Source organism: Tachypleus tridentatus, chromosome 13, assembly GCF_004210375.1.
Source record: "Tachypleus tridentatus isolate NWPU-2018 chromosome 13, ASM421037v1, whole genome shotgun sequence".
NCBI classification, from domain to species: Eukaryota; Metazoa; Arthropoda; class Merostomata; order Xiphosura; family Limulidae; genus Tachypleus; species Tachypleus tridentatus.
In genome coordinates, this window is record NC_134837.1 from 162,190,680 (window position 1) to 162,211,383 (window position 20,704).

Here is a 20,704-nt window from a genome sequence, read left to right on the forward strand (position 1 = left end):
GTAGAAGGGATTCTGCGCGCAACTACTGACCTATCGCAAACCATAGCAGAGCCCACTGAATTACCTGATTTGGGACCATCTGTATAAATGGGAACTGAATGATTATTTGAAAGATATTCATTGAATAAAAGACAGTACTTCCAATCTGGAGTATCTGCCTTTTTTTTAGGTGACTGAAAGAAAGGTCACATTTGGGGGCTGTAATAAGCCATGGTGGGATGGGCCAACCTGTGGAATCTGCAATGTTATCCAAGGACAGACCCAATTCATCCAATTGCGCCCGGATGCAAAGGCCAAACGGAGCAATGACAGATCGTCTGTTCTGAAAAAGTACTGCCCACCAAGGAAGGAAAACACATTTCCAGGTGGGATGCTTTGGTAAGGAATGAAGTTTCGAAGCATATTGCAAAGATAGTTCCAAACGGCGAAGGTGTAGAGAAGGTTCATGAGATTCAATGTATATACTTTGAACTGGAGAGGTACGGAAAGCCCCAGTGCAGAGTCGAAGTCCTTGGTGATGAATGGGGTCCAGCATCTTTAAGGCCGAGGGTCTGGCAGAGCCATAGACCATTGATCCATAAACGAGTTTCGATCTAATAAGAGCACGATATACCTTTAACATTGAACAGCAATCTGCCCCCCAACTGGAAGAAGAGAGAACACGGAGGATGTTCAGTGCTCTTGTGCATTTCACCCAAAGCTGCTTTAAGTGTGGTATAAAGGTCAGTTTACAATCAAAGATAAGCCCCAAGAATTTGGTCTCCGGGACCACTGGCAGCAAAACTTCACCAATATGAAGTTCAGGATCAGGGTGAATACCCCGTTGACGGCAAAAGTGCATGCATACAGTTTTGGAGAGAGAGAAATTAAAGCTGTTCACCAGAGTCCACTTCCTCCGTACACAATTAAGGGTGGTTTGTAGTTGCCGCTCAATATATCTCATGTTTGACGACTGACATGAGATGTGAAAGTCGTTGACACACAGCCCATTCGCAACAGTGAGAGGGAGTTGTTCAGTGATGGCATTTATCTTTATACTGAAGAGTGTAACACTCAATACACAGCCTTGAGGGACTCCAAGTTCCTGTACAAAAGAACGGGAAAGTGTCGAACCCACACGAACTTGGAATCTCCTGTCCATTAAAAAAATTTTTAATAAACATGGGTAGATGGCCACGTAACCCATATGTATGGAGTTCTCACAAAACGCCATATCTCCATGTTGTGTCGTAAGCCTTCTCTATGTCAAAGAATATTGATACAAGATGTTGGCGGTTGAGAAAGGCTTCTCTGATAGATGTTTCAAGACGAATTAGGTGGTCTGTGGTGGAGTGTTGTCGACGGAACCCACACTGGGTGGCGAGAGGAGGTTGTTTGATTCAAGGAACCAAACAAGACGAGCATTAACCATCCTTTCTAATGTCTTACAGAGACAGCTCACAAAGCAATTGGACGGTAGTTTGAAGGAATCTTGGGATCTTTCCCTGGCTTAGAGAAAGGTAAAATAATAGCCTGGCGCCAGGCATCAGGAAAAACATTCTCCTGCCAGATCCGGTTGAAAACAATCAGAAGAACATCAAGAGAAGCAGGAGATAGATGGTGCAGCATGTCATAATGAATATCATCAGGTCCAACAGGCGTACTGGCAGACCGATGGCCATTTTTAGTTCCACCAGGGTAAAGGGACAATTATAGTCAAAGAAACAGTCAGTTCGAAAGGAAAGAGGTGATCGCTCTGCCCAAGTCTTGATGGCCAGGAAGGTGGAGGAACAAGCAGAAGTGCTAGATACCCGCAAAAGCTTTACCTAGAGTGTTAGCGATGTTCAACATCAGTCACCTCCTGACAATCAGAGAGTAAGATCGAGAGGGGATAGAATTGTAGTGTCCATTAACCTTTCAATCCTGTCCCATATGATCTTGGAACTGGTGGTAGAAGATATACTGGTTGTGAACTTAATCCATGATTCCTTCTGGCTGTGACGCCTTACCCACCTAGCATGTGCACGGCCCGCTGGAAAGCAACCCGGTTTGAAAGTGTGGGATATCTACTAAAAGTATCCCAGGCCCGCTTTTGAGCCTTCCCGCTAAGTGGCAAGCAGGATTCCACCACGGACGAGGATATCGTGGAAAATGTGTCGAGGTTTTAGGAATACACTGAGCAGCTGCATGTAATACAGTCAGTTACCGCTGCTACACAGTCGTCTATTGATGGCTGATTTACGATGGCAGGATCAAGTTCTGTGAGAGCAGTGAAAGTGGACCAGTCTGCCTGATCCAGCTTCCACTGGGGCACGCGGGTAGGGTGGCATCGACCATGGCCAGACTCTCTCAAAAGGATCGGAAAACGATCACTGCCTAGTGGATTACTGTCAACCCTCCATGAAAAATGGGAGAATAATGAAGGGGAGCAAACTGAGAGATCAATAGCGTGAAGGACTGACTAGGTGCATGAAAGTAAGTGGAAGAACCAGTATTGAAAAGAGAAAGATTGTGATCAGAGAGCATCCGCTCTACAGATCGGCCCCTCCCATCAATAATAGCACTTCCCCAGAGGGGATGATGTCCATTAAAATCCCCTAGGATTAGAAATGGAGATGGCAATTGTTCAATGAGAGCATCAAGATCTGATTGATCATATGTCTCTCCAGGGGACAGGTACAGAGAACAAACAGTGATGGTATGACCCAAGGAAACACGGATGGCTACAGCCTCCAAGGGTGTGTTGAGTGACAAAGACAGGGTGGGCACGTGTTGATCAACCAACAGTGCCACCCCTCCATGTATTCGACCTTCACACAACCTGTCATTTCTGTACAGAGAAAACTGCCGAATGGAGACAGTATCAGCAGTTTTGAGAAATGTTTCTTGTAAAGAAAGACAAACAGGATGGTAGGAAGCAATCAGCGTTTTGATATCATCCAGATTAGAACGTAAACCTCGACAGTTCCATTGTATCAAGGTGGCCATTTTTAAGAACGTGTAGGTGAAGTGGCTGGAGAACCCTTCGGTTTACGACCACGTCTTTTTTCTTTACTGTCTTTAGTCGGAGGAGGTCTATCAACCTCCATGGATCCTGCTCTGGGTCGGGTGGGCAGGTTTTTGTTATTGGAAGGGGAATCCAGTGACTGAGGACACGAACGAATAATTGTTTTGTCTCTTGTGGTGGGAGAAAAAGATGTATCAGAAGAAATGCCTGTATTTGAAACTGAAGGACGTGGATCTTGAGGTTTGTTGGAAGGTATGGGAGGAACAGAGATGGGTGTGGAAGTCGATTCATCAACCTTTTTAACCACGGAGGTCAAAAGGCTTTTCATTTGTTTTGAAAACGATTCTCTTGGAGGCACAGAGAGATCTGTCTGCACTCCCACTGTAGTTGTGGAATGAAGTGCAGCAGCATATGTCCGAGATGGAGTTGTGGACAGCAATTTCCGAGCCTCAGGATAACTAATGTCATGTGTCGTTTTTAAATGCTGCACCTCTTTTTCCTCCAACCATTTTGGGCAAGAATGAAAGTAAGAGGGGTGAGAACCATTGCAGTTTACGCAATGTGGGTTCATGTCACAGTCATAGGCATCGTGGTCCTTGCCTCCACAACAAGCACATGTCAGGGAACCACGACAAGAATTCTTTGAGTGGCCGAATCTCTGACATTGGAAACATCAAAGAGGGTTTGGTATGTATGGTCAACCCTGCAATGAGATAACCTGCCTTGATGGTGGCAGGTGCACGTGGTGAAGTAAATGTTAAAACGAGGGTATTTGTTGGCAGTGTAACTCCATCTTTGCGAGTGGAGATGCCTCACTGCAGAAACTCCTTGAGTGGAGAGACCAGTGAGAATCTCTGACTCGGGAACGTTCTTCAAATCCCTTTCAACAATAACTCCTCGTGAAGAATTCAAGGTAGCATGGGGTGTAACCTCAATAGATATATCCCCAATTGCCTTTGAATTCAAGAGGAGTTCACTGTGTTTGGATGTGGATGTTTCAACCAATATGTCACCAGATCGAAGTTTCTTTACTGACTTTGGAGATCCAGCAAGTCCCTCTAGTCCCTTTTGAATAAAAAAAAGGGGACATTTGCCCTAAAGGTTTTTCCAAAGAGAATGTAATATAAGAAAATGAGGTAACGTGTGTTACTGATGTTGAAGATTGCTGTTCTGAGTATTCAAGATGTGGTCGCTTACCCATTGACTGCTTTTTTACAATTTTATTTAAATTTTTTTAGAGGATCCATAGGAAAAAGAAAAAATTTCGGTATCCACTGACCCCACCCACCATGGAGCCCTACAAGGGGACGCACTACAAAATTCACGCAAGGACAATGTAGCAACACCAGGGTTTCGTGAGCACTATACCCAAACACCAGCATCAGGCATAATGTCCACAACACCTGTTGAGAACTTCCAACACTGGTACTTGGTTGACTCTAGCCCAAGTGGACCAGCCGATTGACCCAAGGGGGGGGCCACCCAAAGGCCGCCCGTCTATAGGAATTCGAGGCCAAAGTGGTGTGTTAGGGTTGGACCCCTCAACCACCAGGATCCTCTCCACCCCTTCACGGGTCGTCACGCACGGCAAACACGTGGGTGGATGTTTAGATCCCAGAGAAGGTAACCAGATAGAACAGAACCTTCCCCGGGAGGTCCCCTCACCACGTACAGGAATCCACACCGAGGGGAGGTAAACTGAAAGAACAGAACATTCCCTGGGAGGTCCCCTCGCTACGTACAGGAACCACACCAAGGGACTCCTTAATTGGAATAAAGAGTACAAACAAGAGGAACAGACCTCTGTCTACCACTCCAGCAACTGGAAACAGAGTAGTAATGAATCCCTTGCTACACTAAAAAGGAGAGGAGCAGAATTTGCATTGGAGAATCCTGAGAATCTATGTTCAAGAGACAATGCAATAGATGATCTATGTTCCCTATTCTGAAAAGCAAACCAACCCCAATTTGTTCAATCCAGTGGTTAGCAAGAACAGGCAAAATCCTCTCTTTTTATATAATCATTACAGTCCAGAAGTAACAGTCCAATATTGGATATAACATTTAGTATAATAATTGTTTGCATTACCAAAACACTAAGTTGGTCTCATGGAACATGCATCTCAACAGAGCTTGTTGTACTAGAAATTTAGTTATTACTCTATTGGTATCTAGTATGGATTTGTAAAACCATACCTAACCAGGCAATACTCACCAGTGAGTGGGGTATAAATGAGAATGAGAGATGACAAATAAAGGTTGAAGATGCCAAACCTTCATCCAATAAATGTCAAAATTGAGACATCATGCATAATAGGTACATGAAGAATTATACCTCTGTCTGAGAAATCACTGAAGTCAACCATTTCATTTGATAAATTTCCAAATAAAATTGTTGAAGGAAATGAGTTAATAAAAACACCACTCGGTATGTCAGTCCCCGATGTTATGCACTGGACTGCATGGAGTCAAATAATTTCAAATGCTTGATGAGAAATATCCAACCAAGGCTGCATAAGAGAGGTGACCAGGGAGAAAGAGACTGGCAGTCCCTTAAAATAATGCAGGTGTGGAAACCTGGGCAGTCCCAGCCAATATGGTGCCACCAGAAGAACTCAAAAGGACATGAAACAGATCAATGCCAGAACCATAGAGAGCAGATAAACTGGAAGAATGCATAATGATGAATACCTTTCCAATCCTGGTTGAAAGCATCTACTTCCAAAGCCAGAGGCTGAGGTACTGGAGACCAGAAGGACGGGAGCTGAACTTTCTCATGTGGGACAAAAAAGCCTCAATCTGTGGTATGGTATCCTGAGACAAGAATAGATAAAAATAAAACTTGAGGAAGAAGCACCACTCCACAGGAAGAGCTCTGTTGGGAAAAGATAACTGGTCAACCAATACATTCATTACCCTGGGAACATGATAATCAAGGAGAATAATATGGTGTTTGTGTGCTCAAAGGAGAAGATCCATTGTTCAAAAACAAAGAGATAGGGAGTGGGGGCCCATTGTTTTAAAAAATGAGACTATAGAATTGTCTGAATAAGCACTACCACCATGCTTCACAATAATTCAAGACCCTGAGTTCTATCTCATTGAACTGCTAAACATTCTAATGTGCATAGGTTTCCTCTGAAGTCAAAAGTTCTTTGAAGTCTGTATTGTCTATACTAGCACTCCAGCCATGAAGAGAAGCATCAGTAAACAAACACAACTCTGGTTGTGGAGGTGATAGAGAGACATCTACAGTTGGGTTGTCCTTGTTCAATCACCAGCTGAAATCCAGCCCACTGAAATCCAACAGTCTCACTGAACAGTACATTTGTGCAAATGTTCTGATGGTCCCATAACAACCACTGAGAAGTCCTCAAGTGGGCTCAACCTAAAGGAACAAGTGATTCCAAAAATGTACATATCCCAAAGAAGATAGAACAATGCATGCTGGTGAATAAGAAGACAACTGTATTTGAAGAACCCCTCATTCAATGGCTTGAAAAAATAGAGAAGAAGGTTAGTCCTGGCTGAGTCTCAAACTGAAATCTCTCTCAAATGTATACAGGGGAGAGAGTAAGAATATAGTTCTCCATTTGAATAAGAAACCCAGCTCTCGCATTTTCTGATACTAGAGTTTGAGTGTGTAGTTCTGCCAAATGGCAAGAAAGAGTCAGTCATCCATGCAATGGTGGGTGTGACTGTTGAGAGAGTGAAGATGATGTGAAAAATCTCTGTCTGCAAAAATGTATAAAGCAGTTGCAAGGATGAATGGTAGAGCAAGAAAAACTGAAAAACCTGGTTGTCATGCATGAACCAGAAATAATACCTTGATTGGTTAGTTAGTTATTTGGTGTGTATTGGCATAAAGCAACTAGAATATCTGCACTGAACAACAGATAAAATTATAAAAATAAATTAAGGTAAAACAAACCAATGTACAAAATTCAGATAAAAGATATAAACAGAATTAAAAAGACCAACAGCTTGTAAAAAGTTAAAAACAAGCAAGTCAGACAGTGTCACCATTGCCAGTGACACTATCCAACATCAGGGATAAGCCCATAGAAAAGAAATGTCTAAAATGGTGCCACTGCTCATGGTCATAATTATAGCACCTCAGTAAAATGTGAATCACTATGACTTGAGTGTCATAAAAGCCACACACTGATGGATCAGTTCTAGACAGAAGAAAATGATGGGTTAAAAAATAATTAACAGGTACCCTTGACAGGACAACTTCCTCCTTCCAATCCTTATGGAAACAAGATAGCCAGAGAACAACAGAAGATTTGATCTGGAAAAGCTTGTTATGATGTTATTCATTCCATGTTGACTGCCAATGCAGGACCATAGTCCACATATGGAATTGGCATAACTGTGATGGCACCAGAGCAGATGGACTTACCAGCAGTGTTAATGAGCTTGTTACCACAAATACCAACATGGCCAGGTATCCAGAAAAGCTGGATAGAAGCAGAAGATAAAGAAAAATGGGCCAGTATTTTTATATATCAACAAGAACAGGGTGAGAACTAAAGCTAAGTGATTCCAGGGCCAGTAGAGAGCTAAGACAGTCAGTGTGAATAGTACAATCTGTGTTTTGCATAGCTTCTACATAATGCAGAACAAGAGAAATGGAATACAGCTTGACAGTGAACACAGAAATTGTAGAGGGGATCCTGTGAGAAACCACCAAGTCACAACAAAAATGACAGACCCAGTTAAGGCAGTTGCACCCAGATACAAAGGAAGAATGGAAGATTATCTATTCCAAAAGATCATAGCCCACTGAGGAAGGAAGACACAACTCCAGGTGGAATGCTGTGTTAAGGATCAAAGTTTAATGGCAGACTGCAAGGAATGTTGCAAATAACAGAAGTGAAGAGAAGGTTCATGGGACTCAGTGTACAAACTCTGAACTGGAGAAATGAAGAAAGCCCCATATACAGAATGGGGTCTAGCATTTTCAAGGCTAAGGTCCTGGCATAAGCATTAACCAGAGATCCATAGTCCACTGTGTAGCAAATGAGGACATAGAATAACAATCTCCTTCCTATGAGGTAGAAGAAAGGACATGGATGACATTCAGTGCCCTCATATACTTGACATCTAGCTGCTTGATGTGAGGAAAGAAAGCTTAATGTTAAGAATAAGCATTAGGGACCATGAGAAGAATAACATCACCAAGAATGGATTCAGAATCAATATATGCCCCATTTATAACAAAAGTGCATGCAAATGATTTTGGAAAAAGAAAAGGTAAAACTGTGCAAAAAATCCTGGATAGCTTGTGCTTCACAACTGGATGTAAGAGGGTCTTTATGAAGTGGAAAGCCAACTGTTATGAAACAGAGATGAAAGAGATGTGGATTGACTCTCCAGTCCCCTACTGAGAAACTAAATAACCCACTGATCTGTGGTGAATCTCTCCCATACAGACATGAACCTCTGAGATGAAACCCCACAAGACCTGACCCTATAAAGTAGTTGCTGATGCAGAAATGTGCACTACACCCTGGAGGACTCTCCCCACTGGTAAGGTAAAATTCACTTTTGTTTTACATTGAATCATGACAACAAAACAAGAGGCACAGAAACATGAACAGGAGATGCAGTAAACTGTCCTGTAAAAGAATTTTATGGCAGTCAATAAGCTAGTGTTGAAAATGAAGAATTACTGTAAAGAAACTTGTCTTAACTCCACAAGAGCCAACACAGAAAGTCAAACTCCCTCAAGTAAGACACCTCTCTCCAAAAGATACCAGTAATGAATCAACCAAGATACCAAAAGTCCATAACCTGACTAAAATGAAAGTCAATAAGTGACTGAGATCCTCTGAAATGTAAGCAGAGAATCTGTGATGTGCTCATACCACAGTTGCAAAGATGATTAAAAAAACAACAAAATTGTTGTAAGTGACAGACAAATTTTGGAAAACTAGGAATGTTTAAAATGAACACTAGCATCTTGTCTAGAGCCCCATATGGGAAGCAGAGGGTCAAACTAAGGGTTCACCAGGTGATGATAAGGAAAATGCATGGCAGCATTCTCTCTCAAATGATCTGCTAATCTCCTTATATGCACTACACTGTCTTGTAAAGATGAAAGACCAGGTAATTGTACAAACAAGTTTTTCCCAATAAAGAAGGTGAAGATTCATAAGCCACATGATAAATGCTCAAAATATTACAAATACAGCATACTAGTTGTAAAAAAGGGTGCAAGAGACAGGATGACTATCCAAGGTTCATGAGTAACTGTTTGAGCAGAGGAAGGTGCTGGAAGAATAAAGTCTTACGTTCTTACTAGTATTCTTTTCATCTCCCACAAATTAAGTCACAGACCCAACACAGAATAACATCAAACTGTATGCAAGGAACTCTTTGTCCTCTACAAACGGTGGCCCCCTACCCAACACTGAGGTAACATTAAAATCATAAGATGGTAGAGGTGTGGCACCAGATGACTCTGTGATGCAAACGTAAATATTCACATTTGAAAAAAACATCTCCAAATTTTTTGTTTCTTTTTTTTCTCATAAAGTCAAGAAAATGAACAATAATGCCCCATGAAAAAGACCTAAAATAATTTAAAAGAAAGCATTGCTAATTTAGTGATAGTGCTGAAAAGAAACCCATCTTTGAAATTTTTGCCATTGAGAGAAAATAAAATGGAAAGAATAACGAGGAGCTTACATACGGATTTGGTATAAAGAAAACACTGATATAGGTGAAGAGAGTCACAATATTAAAATCAGGAATATAGTGGGGTACAGAGTATTGAGACGGGGGCAAGTGAGGTAGGATTCACACCATTGCTTAGACACTAAATTTAATCAGAATTTTAATTAACAGGTTATTTACATGAAAGTAAATTTAACTGTAACTTTGATTAATTTATTGGCAGAATAATCAAAAAGATTAATAATCAAAATGACCAATTTCACTTCATTTTTCATTAATGACATTAAACAATTAATCATACTTGCAATTAATTGATTAGTTTATAGAACAATAATGCTTCTCACAAATAATCAATTAAAATGCCCAGCTCAAAAGGTGAACAGACTTAAATAAATGGGAAACATGTCTTGATAAAAGACAAACAGCACAATGTTAGTCAGCTTTGAAGATACAACCATCCAAATATGAATCCAAGGCATGAAGCCACTGAGCCATGCTGCCCCTTCATCAAATATAGAATGATGCAAAATATCACAAATTACCAGCATTTTCCTAATTCCTTCACTTACAGCTATCAGAATGTAAGCCACTGATATCATGACATTTCACAATAAATTTTGTTTCACATTTTCTCACAAGATTTATAACACATTATTGCACCAGTAACAAAAGAAAAATACAAATAGTGGAACAATAACAATTTAGAGAAATCACAGCAAATGTGGGACTTATTATAGAGTTGCATAACTTTTGCATCACCCAGTATCTCATGTTTACGAAACTTAATAATTTAACTTGACAAATTATATTAGTACAAGTAACATAATGAATACATAATATCTTAAAACAATCACACACGTGGAAATATTCTAGTCTGTGAGCTTAGTTGACTTTACATCCTGTTATCAAATAAAACTGGAATAACAGTGTATTTTGCTTTTTTTTTTTCTCATTTACTGCATAAATATCCCTACTAGATTTTTTGGACAAATGTAGGTAATCATTTGAAGTATTCTGAAAGTGTAAAACTTTTAGAACAAAAGACTTAAAACTAATTACTGCAAGAAGTTAAATAACTATATTAGAAAAAAAAAATTCCATTATGTAAAAATGTCATGTAGTTAATGTCAAACTAATTCTTAAGGAAAGTTTCTTTTGTTTTTTAAAATCCAAATTAAATGTTTATTCTGACAAAAATACCATGTCTTCTATCACTCAAGTACTTAAACAGGAAATCTCTGTTGAGGTAAGGTTGCACTCATCAATGTAATAATAGTACACGACATACATTTAGCCTGTGTATAATGTTTAATCCAGTTTCTTCTATAAAAAATTTGGTTTCAATATTTTAAACGCTCTAAAAATTTATGAGTATTTACAAACATATCTGTAAATATCAGAAATATGTTGAAACCCAAGATTACCACTGTTGGAAACCTCAACTTGAGTATAAATGTGTATAAATATGTTTATAACATATCAATTTAATTAAGTGTAAAATGCATATTCCGTACAGAAATTGTATTTTTGGTAATTATCAAATGCTCATTAAGCTACATCAATAATATTATTCTCAAATTACATGCCAAAATTATAAACATTAAAATATGAGATAAGATTATTCTTATTGCAAAACAAAATTGATTAAATTTTTAATGTTATTTGAAATTTATTTAGAAATGTAAATCTCATTAGTACATCAGTGGTACTTTGAAGAACTAATTTACTTTCTCACTACTATGAAATTGGAATCCCAAATTCAAGCTTTTCAAAACTGTTAACAATTAATTCCAAAGACACGTCTCTAAATATTACAAGTAATTATAATTGGTTTATTTGACACTTCACATCAAAATCATTACAAATAAAGAGTTCATCAATGAATGGCCCAGAATGTGATGACCCAAGGACTTAATACTACTCACTAAAAAAATTCAGATACTGCTACATTAAATGTCTTCTATGGGAGTTTGCAAAAATTTAAACAAAGATTCCAAAAACTTTGTTTTTTATAAAAGTTAATTCTGAATATGCTTTTTCTGTACAACTACAAAATCTCACTGCATGCGTTTAGTAGGTTCTTTATAATACATATTTTTTCATGTAACAATTCATAAAATTACACCTTCATAAATTTCTCTTAATATAAATGTCCAAAGAAACAGCAAAACATTCATCATATTGGATTATTAGAAAACCAAAATGCAGGTAGCATTAGTCAATAATTAATAAAATTTTTCTGGTCTCTTAATGTAACATATTTACATATAAAAATCAGATAACACACTTATCTGAATACTACAGGCATAATCTACTATTAAAAGCTGAAAACACTTAACAGTATGAGTACCCAAATGGTAAACCAATGTATTCTAGTCATTACAAATAAGAATGCAAACACTGTGTATTACATTAGCTATATTCATTACTAAGTAGATTTTTAGTTGTGATTTCACACATTTACTTACTTTGATTATGAGTTAATATTAATCACCTTAAAACTTCAAACTGGTAAGTTCGTTTCAAACATATTTCCTAGGACAACATTACAGTTTCTATATTGTTATTCACTTAGTAATAAACATACTTCCCTAATGTTACATAACTAATCTTTTCAAAAATACATAATTATGAGTAAATAATAAACAAGAACACTTGTTTTATTCATTCGTCAAAACTTAAAATTTTGAACAAACTTCTGGTACATGTAGAACTAATCAGTTATTTTATATATGTTATATAAAGAATGATATTGGTATTGAAATGCATTTTGCTTAACAAGGCCAAAAACAACACACACTACATTAATTTTTAGAAAATAAAATATTAACAGTATTTTGATGAAAACTTGTAACTAGTAAAATAGTCAAGCTGACACAATTAATTCAGCTGTTATGCAAAATATGTCAAATATATACATGCATCAGTATCAAAATACATTAAGTTCTCAGTGATTTGGGAGTTCCTTCCACCTTAATATTTTAAGAAGACACAAAATATACCAACTGAAGTACTTGCCTGTTCTCTTAAAGGTTCACTATCCTTTCCATTTTCTCCCTGATCAGCATCCGCAATACCAAATCCATCTTCTCCATCAGTACCTGTACCTACATGGGTTGTTACAAATATGTAAATTTTTATTTTCTTTCTACAATAAAGTAGTCTTAATGCACATTACTCGTTACATTAACAATAAAGTTCATTGTCCTCACTTTAACATCAACAGAACCACAAAAAGAAAAATGTGGAAATTTCCAACAAGTTCAGAATATTGAGAAGTGTAAGATACAGCAATACTCATGATGTTCTTTGGATACCATGCACATTGTCTTGTAAATATTTTTTAACTTATTACACAAAATATTATAATGCACCATCATCATACCCAATTTTTCACCAAAATTCAATGGAAAAATATTAACTTTGAAACAGCATTTTATTTCCAAATATTACAATAATATCAATATTGTACCAATGCTAAAAATAATTTTCCATATAATGCATCACAGCTATTTACATTGTGGTACTCTCCTATGTACACAGACTCAAACATTTGCTTGTCCCTACACTTGTTCTGCCAGTCATAAGTTGTTTCAAATTAAATATATGTGCATTTAATTGAAATAAATAAAAACATTCTTAGTCTCAAAACAATGCATTTTCATGGGCTATCAATGTTAATAATGGAACTATTAAGTATTTGAACACTGCACTTTACCACAAATAATACATTTAAGTAAATACTAGAAGACCAGAGTACTATCACCACTAATGTAGAAATTAAAATGTAGTAACTACTATAGCAAAAGATTTGGAAGGAAATGTATTATTGTTTAACAATGACTGTCAATTTTTACATGAAACAAAAATTTGAAGCTCTTTCACAACATTACTCATATCAAAATAACACCAGCAAATATTTCAAAGTATCAAAATTGACTTTCTTGTTATTCAAGTAAAATTTCTTATTACATAGGAAAGACTGCTTTAAAACCAGTTATTTTACACATTCACTACACATAAAAGCTTTCCAAGAAAAACACCTTTTTTAAAATGACATTATAAAACAGGTAGAGAAAACCTTGAATAGAACAAAAAGAATCATTTGTTTTTTTTTATAGGATTTTCAAAAAATTGGGATCCAAAACCATATTTGTATACACATGCAAAACCAAGTAATTTTTAGGACTCTTGTTACAACATTAATAAAATGACAAAAAATGATTATGAATGATAATCTATGACATTAACAATAAATTAAATGACCTGTGAAAAATGGATATGTACTTAAAACACAAATCACAATGCCTAATTGTAAGGCTACTCTTAAAAAACTTAATTTACCTCACATACAAGAACAAATTCCTAATGCAGTGATAAATTTCCCTACTTAACTGAAACCTGAAAAATTAAAAAAAAAAATGTTCTAATTCACTGGTATTTAAATTCTACATACTACTATAATAGACACAAACTGAATAGTGTTACATATATATAGACATGTGAACAATCATGTTTCTCCTGTATTTTGACATGCAAGTACATATTGAAAACTGCATGCTACATGTAGTTCACAAGTTTTTATTAATATTTTATGCAAGCACTGTTTTCTTTATTCCCCCTTACTGCCTATTATCCAATTCTTATAATAGTTACCTTCACCCATACCCACTTGGAGCCCAAACCAATGCATCATTACATTTAAGTTCCAATGTTTATTGACACCAAAACTAAAAATCTAATGAAATCAATAAATAATTAATGCCCATCATCAAGTATAATAAATTGTTTACAAATATAATCACTAAGAAATGCTGACAAAGTCTTCCACTTTTTCTTTTTAAGTCAATGAACAAGTCAATGCATAGGTTTATCACTAGAACGTTTACTAGCATATAAAGCACTGAACATCATGTTTAACTAAGAAATGTTAACTAGGAAGTTTTGACAATTGTACCCATTTAACTGACAATATATTAAACTTGTCTATTATGGTAATTTTTCAAATAATGAATTAAATTATTATATATCAACAAATCAGTAAATCTTCAATACTGTTTGAAGCCAATATTCTACCAAAGGAATTGCCAGGACTTAAGAATGAAGTAGATAACCCTTATCTTTGTCATTACAAAACACTTCTTCAAATAATAAAGCTCATCCTCAAGCCTGAAATGCAAAATACAACACAACTCAGTATCCATATCCCATGAACACATAACAACATCTTCAAACTGGCAACAGTGTCACATATGCAGAACATAAACCCAAAAGGTAAGTCAAGTATGTACACAAGTTACTTCCCATCTACTCAGCTTAGACAGTTGTTTGGTTTGGTGTTGTATGGCACAAAGAAGCTAGGCTATCTGTGCTAAACATCTGGTAAAAAGTTAAAATTAAAGTAAATTTAGTAAAACAACAGCCAGACAGTAAAATGTGGCTTATTGTGACTTGAGTGTTACACAGACAACACACTGGTGCATCAGTTCCAGATAAAAGAACATGATGAGTTAAAAAACTGTGACCAATGTGTAGTCTAGTTAGAACAATTTCCTCTTTCTGATCCTTATGGAAGCAAGACAGCCAAGGTCCAATATAGTGTTTTATTTGGAAAAACTGTTTTTCACGTTGCTCATTCCAAGTCAACTGCCAACTGGCATAGAGTCGAGCAATGAATACAGGACCATACTCCATGTATGAAACAGGCACAGCGGTGATAGTGCCAGAGCAAATAGATTTAGCTACAGTGTTGGTGAGCTTGTTCCCACAAATACCAAGGTGGCCCGGTATCCAGAAAAACTGGATAGAAGTAGATGTTAAAGAGAAATGGATCAGTCAGTTTTGAATATCGATGAGAACAGCGTGTGAACTAACGTGAAGCAATTCCAGGGCCAGTAGAAAACTAAGTGAGTCAGTATAAACAGTGCAATTTGAGTACTGCTTAGCTTCTATGTGATCCAAGGGGAGAGAAATGGTGTACAGTTCAGCAGTGAACACAGAAGCTGTAGAGGGGATTCTGCACACAACCACTGAACCACAACAAACCATGCCAGAGCCCACACAGTCACCTCATTTCGAACCATCTGTATAAATAGGAATGGAAGGACAGTTCAAAAAATGTTCAGCAAATAACAAACAGTATTTCCAATTGGGAGTGAATGCTTTTCTCAGATGACTAAAAGATGGGTCACATTTAGGAACTGTAAGAAGTCATGGTGAGATGGGCTGACCAGTGGATACAACAATGTTATCCAAGGACAAACCCAATTCATCCAACTGCGCCTGAATACGAAGGCCAAAAGGAGCAATGGCAGATCATCTGTTGTGAAAAAGTATGGCCCACCAAGGAAGAAAAACACAACCATAAGTGGGAAGCTCTGGTAAGGAACAAAGAGTAAAGACATTTGCAAATGGCAGAGGTGCAAAGAAGGTTCATGAGACTATGTACGAGCTCTGAACTGGGGAAGTGCAGAAAGCCCCAGTGCAGAGCCAAAGTCCTTGATGATGAATGGGGTCCAGCATCTTTAAGGCCGAGGTTCTGGCAGAGCCATAAACCAGTTATCCATAGTAGAGTTTCAATCAAATAAGAAAACTAAATATCTTTAGCACAGAACATCGATCCACTTTCCAAGTGGTGGAAGAGAGGACATGGAAGATTTTCAGTGCTCTTGTACATTTGTCCCTAGCTGCTTGATGTGTGGTATAAAGGTCAGCTTACAGTCAAAGATAAGTCCCAAGAACTTTGTCTCAGGAACCTCAGGTAGCACAACTTCACCAATACAGAGTTCAGGATCAGGGTGAATACCATGTTGGCAGTAAAAGTACATACAAACAGTTTTAGAGAGAGAAAAGTTAGAGCCATTTGCTGTGGTCCACTTCAGTAAATGACTGAGAGAGGTCTGTAAGTATAAGAATCAGTATTGAAAAGAGAAATGTTGTGATCAGAGAGCATATGCTCTATGGAGCAACCCCTCCTATCAATATTAGCACTTCCCCAGAGGAGATGATGTCCATTAAAGTCCCCCAGTATTAAAAAGGGAGACGGCAACTGTTCAATGAGAGCATCAAGGCCTGACTGATCATGGGTTTCTCCAGGTGACAGGTAGAGAGAACAAACAATGATGGTACAACCCAAGGAAAAATGGATGGCTATGGCCTCCAAGGGTGTGTCAAGTGGCAAAGACAGGGTAGGTGCATGCTGATCAAGCAACAGTGCCACCCCTCCATGCACTCATCCATCACACAACCTCCTGTGATTTCTGTACAAAGAAAACTATCAAAACCTTAAGAAGTAATCGGTGTTTTGATGTCATCCAGATTAGAACATAAACCTCAACAGTTCCACTGTAGCAAGGTAGCCATTTTTATTTATGTGTAAATGAATTGGGTTGAGAACCCTTCTGTTTATGACCATAAATTGCTACTAATTCCATTCTGTTGAGAATTTTCTTTGCATTTTTATTTACACCTTACTTCTATACTCTCATTTATGATATGATTTTAATTTGTGAGTCTTGGAATGTGTTGCTAATCAAAAACAAGTGATATAAACAAGCTTTCTTTAAAAACAAATCTTACTGGTATACTTTCAATGATATGAAGGATCATCTGTATTCTGTCTCAACAGTTGCATTCTTCAAGAACCACGAGTTTAATTCACAAAGTAAAATAATGGGTCAAGTAACATAAAATGGATATAATCAAATTTAGTTCAAGCTTTTACTCTTGTCATAGGTAGGTCAAAGTGCATGTCATGACATTTTTTAATTATATTGAAAACTCCAATAAACTACTTTATTATCACTGTATATATAAATCAACTTAGCATCAAAATATAGTTAATAAAACAAGTTTTAATATTAAATAGGTTTTTAGGTTCTTAATTTTATAAGGAAATATTTTAAAATATTCTCAACCTCTGATAGTGTATGAATTGTGACATTTGTTCTCTAGGTCATCATTCTTCTCTCTTTACCACCCTCCAAGAACTAGATAATTTTATATATATTATTCATTAAATATAGATATTATTTGGGCAAAGCATCACTTTTATAGCCTTCAACTTATCAAAAGAGCCATAAACTAAAATATCAGACTTATTTGCAATGCCCACTTGTCACATTCCATCTTTTACAAATTACCAAGTTATTTCTCATGCTTTATACTATATTGTTTGTAACCAAAAACAAACCAAAGTTTTAATATATCAAATAATATGTTATATTATGATGCTTTATGTATAAAGCACTGTTTATTTTACCTCCAGTTTTAAACTTTATTCTAATAAGAATCACATCAACCAGCTTAGCTAAACTTTAAAGGCTCTTGTCACATACAAAGTCTGAAAATTTGTGATAGTTATAGGTCATTACTTGATTTATGCATGCTATAATTCTGAATTCTTAGGTGTCTTTTTTTTATTAAATAAAAACTATGTAGTGTAGTTGTACCATTAGTACAAAAATGTAAGCTTAAATTACTCAAACAATCAACAGCAAAAAAATGAGAAGGCCCAGGTAAGTACCATATTTTCTGTTTTTCATGTGCATTATTTATTATTAAAAAGCAACTAAGATACAAAAATTAAAAATTATTTAGATAGATTAAGTAAGATAATGCAGAAGAATAAAAATAATAAAAAAGACTTCACTAGGTATGTTCATGCATTACACACTTCAATACTGTAACACCAGCTACACTTGTGTGGTGAGATTTTAGGTTAGACAAGATTCAAAGACACTAAAACTATAACATCTAAGTTAAAACAAATGTTTACTGTTATAAGCTGTTTGTGCATTACATCATTCAATGCAATAATCTGTTCTACACATTCAGTGAGTGTTCTACAACTTGTGTGGCAGGATTATTAGCTATACATGGTTCATTTGGTAGTAAATCAATAAAATCATACATCCACATATGTAGACTGTTCCAAGCCTTAGACTATCAGGATAAATGACTGTATTTTCCTGATATAATTTGCACTAATTTTAGAAAAGAAAGGGTAATTAACTTTATTTTGTACTTTTGCTGGTGCTTAAAAAGTAAGTGAAATTGGCCAAAAGTATATAAAGTTAGGGTATTGAAATTAACAGATAAGGTACAAAGTTTTACTGAAAAGAACAACAAAAAGTTGATATTTATTCAGGAGTTTTTAGAGATTACATAAATGAAATCTCTCAATTTTCAGAAGTATTTTTAATCTTAGCACAAAAATTACTTTACATTAGGAGCAGTGAACACCTTGACTCCACATATTTATTAAGAAATTGTTAGTAAATACAATTAAAAGTCATATCTTCTGTGTACAAAAGAATAATAATGTTTACTGAAAGCTTGAAAATTTTTACAAACATACACAAAACATATTATAAGTTATAGTACGGAAACTTTTATGGTTACTTTGAGTCGTGAACTCAGTTGAATTGGCTGAACCAGTAGCAAAGGAATTAACAGAAATAGAAAAATCCAGGTGAGATAATTATGTAGATAATTTATTACCAAAACCAACAGTAAAAACTGAAGAAAAATAATCCAATATTGAAGATTACTCTCAAACAACCACTGAGTGCCTTACCAAAGCTGCAGAGAAGATAATATCTGAACAAAAACAAGTTACCAGTTTTAATAAAATAAAAAATCCCAAACGTAGAAAAAAAAAAAGACATAATTCACAATTTTTCTCATATGCTTGAAAATGGAAAACAAATAACTTGTTTAATAGTGGCCTAAAAAAATACTTTAGGGCATATATACACTTTCTCAAACTTAAAATTTTAGTATTAACAAAATAAAAAATCTAGTATCAAAATGTTTTTTCATCCACACATTCACTGCAGAGAAAAAGTTATAGATTTCACAGTGAATACTGAATGATTTTTCCCATATTTCTCTCATTTTTAATAACATGCTGAATTTACTTAGTATATGAAATTAATCCTCTCGCTATGAGGAAATCAAAGTGCATATGTCACAGTTGTTTAAAGAGTTACATTGAGAATTTAATTTAACCACGTTATTATCATGGTATAAGAGTAAAATTGGCTCTAATTTATTTAGCACTCCTACAAAAAGTAATAAAAGTAATGCACATTACTCATTATAATACTGTTATCACTTAAACAATAAGTTTTATAGCCTCCAATCTTATTTGGTTACAGAGCCATAAAACAAAATTAATTAATTTCTTAGTTATAAATAGTTCAAAGAGGAATAAAACAATACAATTTAAATGTAAACAGAAGTATACACTTATCAGATTTCAGACATTTAAGATAAACAAATGTAGTTTCATGTAACAATTTGAAGTCATTCTAAAAAGAAAAAAGGGGAATTTAGACTTATTTTGTATTTTTATGGTGGTTACAAAATTGGTCAAGATGACTACATGCATCAAGTTAGAATGTACAAGATAACAGAAAAAATGTAAGATTTTACTGAAAAATTTAGAAAGCATTTTAGATCATACAAATAAAATTTGAGAATTTGCAGATAAAGATGAGTATTTTTAATTTGATATGAAAATAGCTTTCCACTTGGAACAGTCAACAATTTGACTCCATACATTCCTGGAGTAATTTTTAGTGAAAATAATTCATTAGAAATTGTTTTTTTTTTTGTGTTGTTGTTTCAAAATACTCTTTAATATTTACTGAAGGTTTGCAAATGTTCATGAAAACACACAAAACATATTAAAAGTTATAGTATTAAAACTTTAAATGATCATTTGAGGTCGTGAGCCCAGCCAACTGAACAGAGCCCAAAGTTAATGTTATATAGGAATATATGTATTTAAGTGCTTCTTACATGTCATTCAAGAAGCATCATGTAGTCATGAAAAAATAAAGTAAATACATAAACATCTTTACCATGATCTGTGTGGACTATATAAGGCCCATCTTGTACCAAATATGTATCACCAAGCCCAGCACTACCATTTTCTGCACCTTCCATTTTTCTGCTAAAACTCTATAAAAAAAAGATATTGTAAAACATCTGTTTGAATCATATTTTACTACAGACTAAAAGAGTGTT

The 20,704-nt window shown here is 35.9% G+C and overlaps 1 protein-coding gene across 7 annotated transcripts in view; it reads right to left on the reverse strand.

The window, feature by feature from the left end:
• Positions 1-20,704, reverse strand: part of LOC143240696 (nuclear transcription factor Y subunit beta-like) — a 71,116-nt gene that overhangs the window by 42,967 nt on the left and 7,445 nt on the right. For all 7 annotated transcript variants that reach the window (XM_076483567.1, XM_076483566.1, XM_076483568.1 and 4 more), the window contains exons 2-3: positions 20,539-20,638; positions 12,689-12,777 (exon numbers count right to left, since the gene is read on the reverse strand). In XM_076483567.1, the coding sequence (XP_076339682.1) occupies positions 12,689-12,777; positions 20,539-20,638 (189 nt within the window). The remainder of the gene's footprint in view (positions 1-12,688; positions 12,778-20,538; positions 20,639-20,704) is intronic.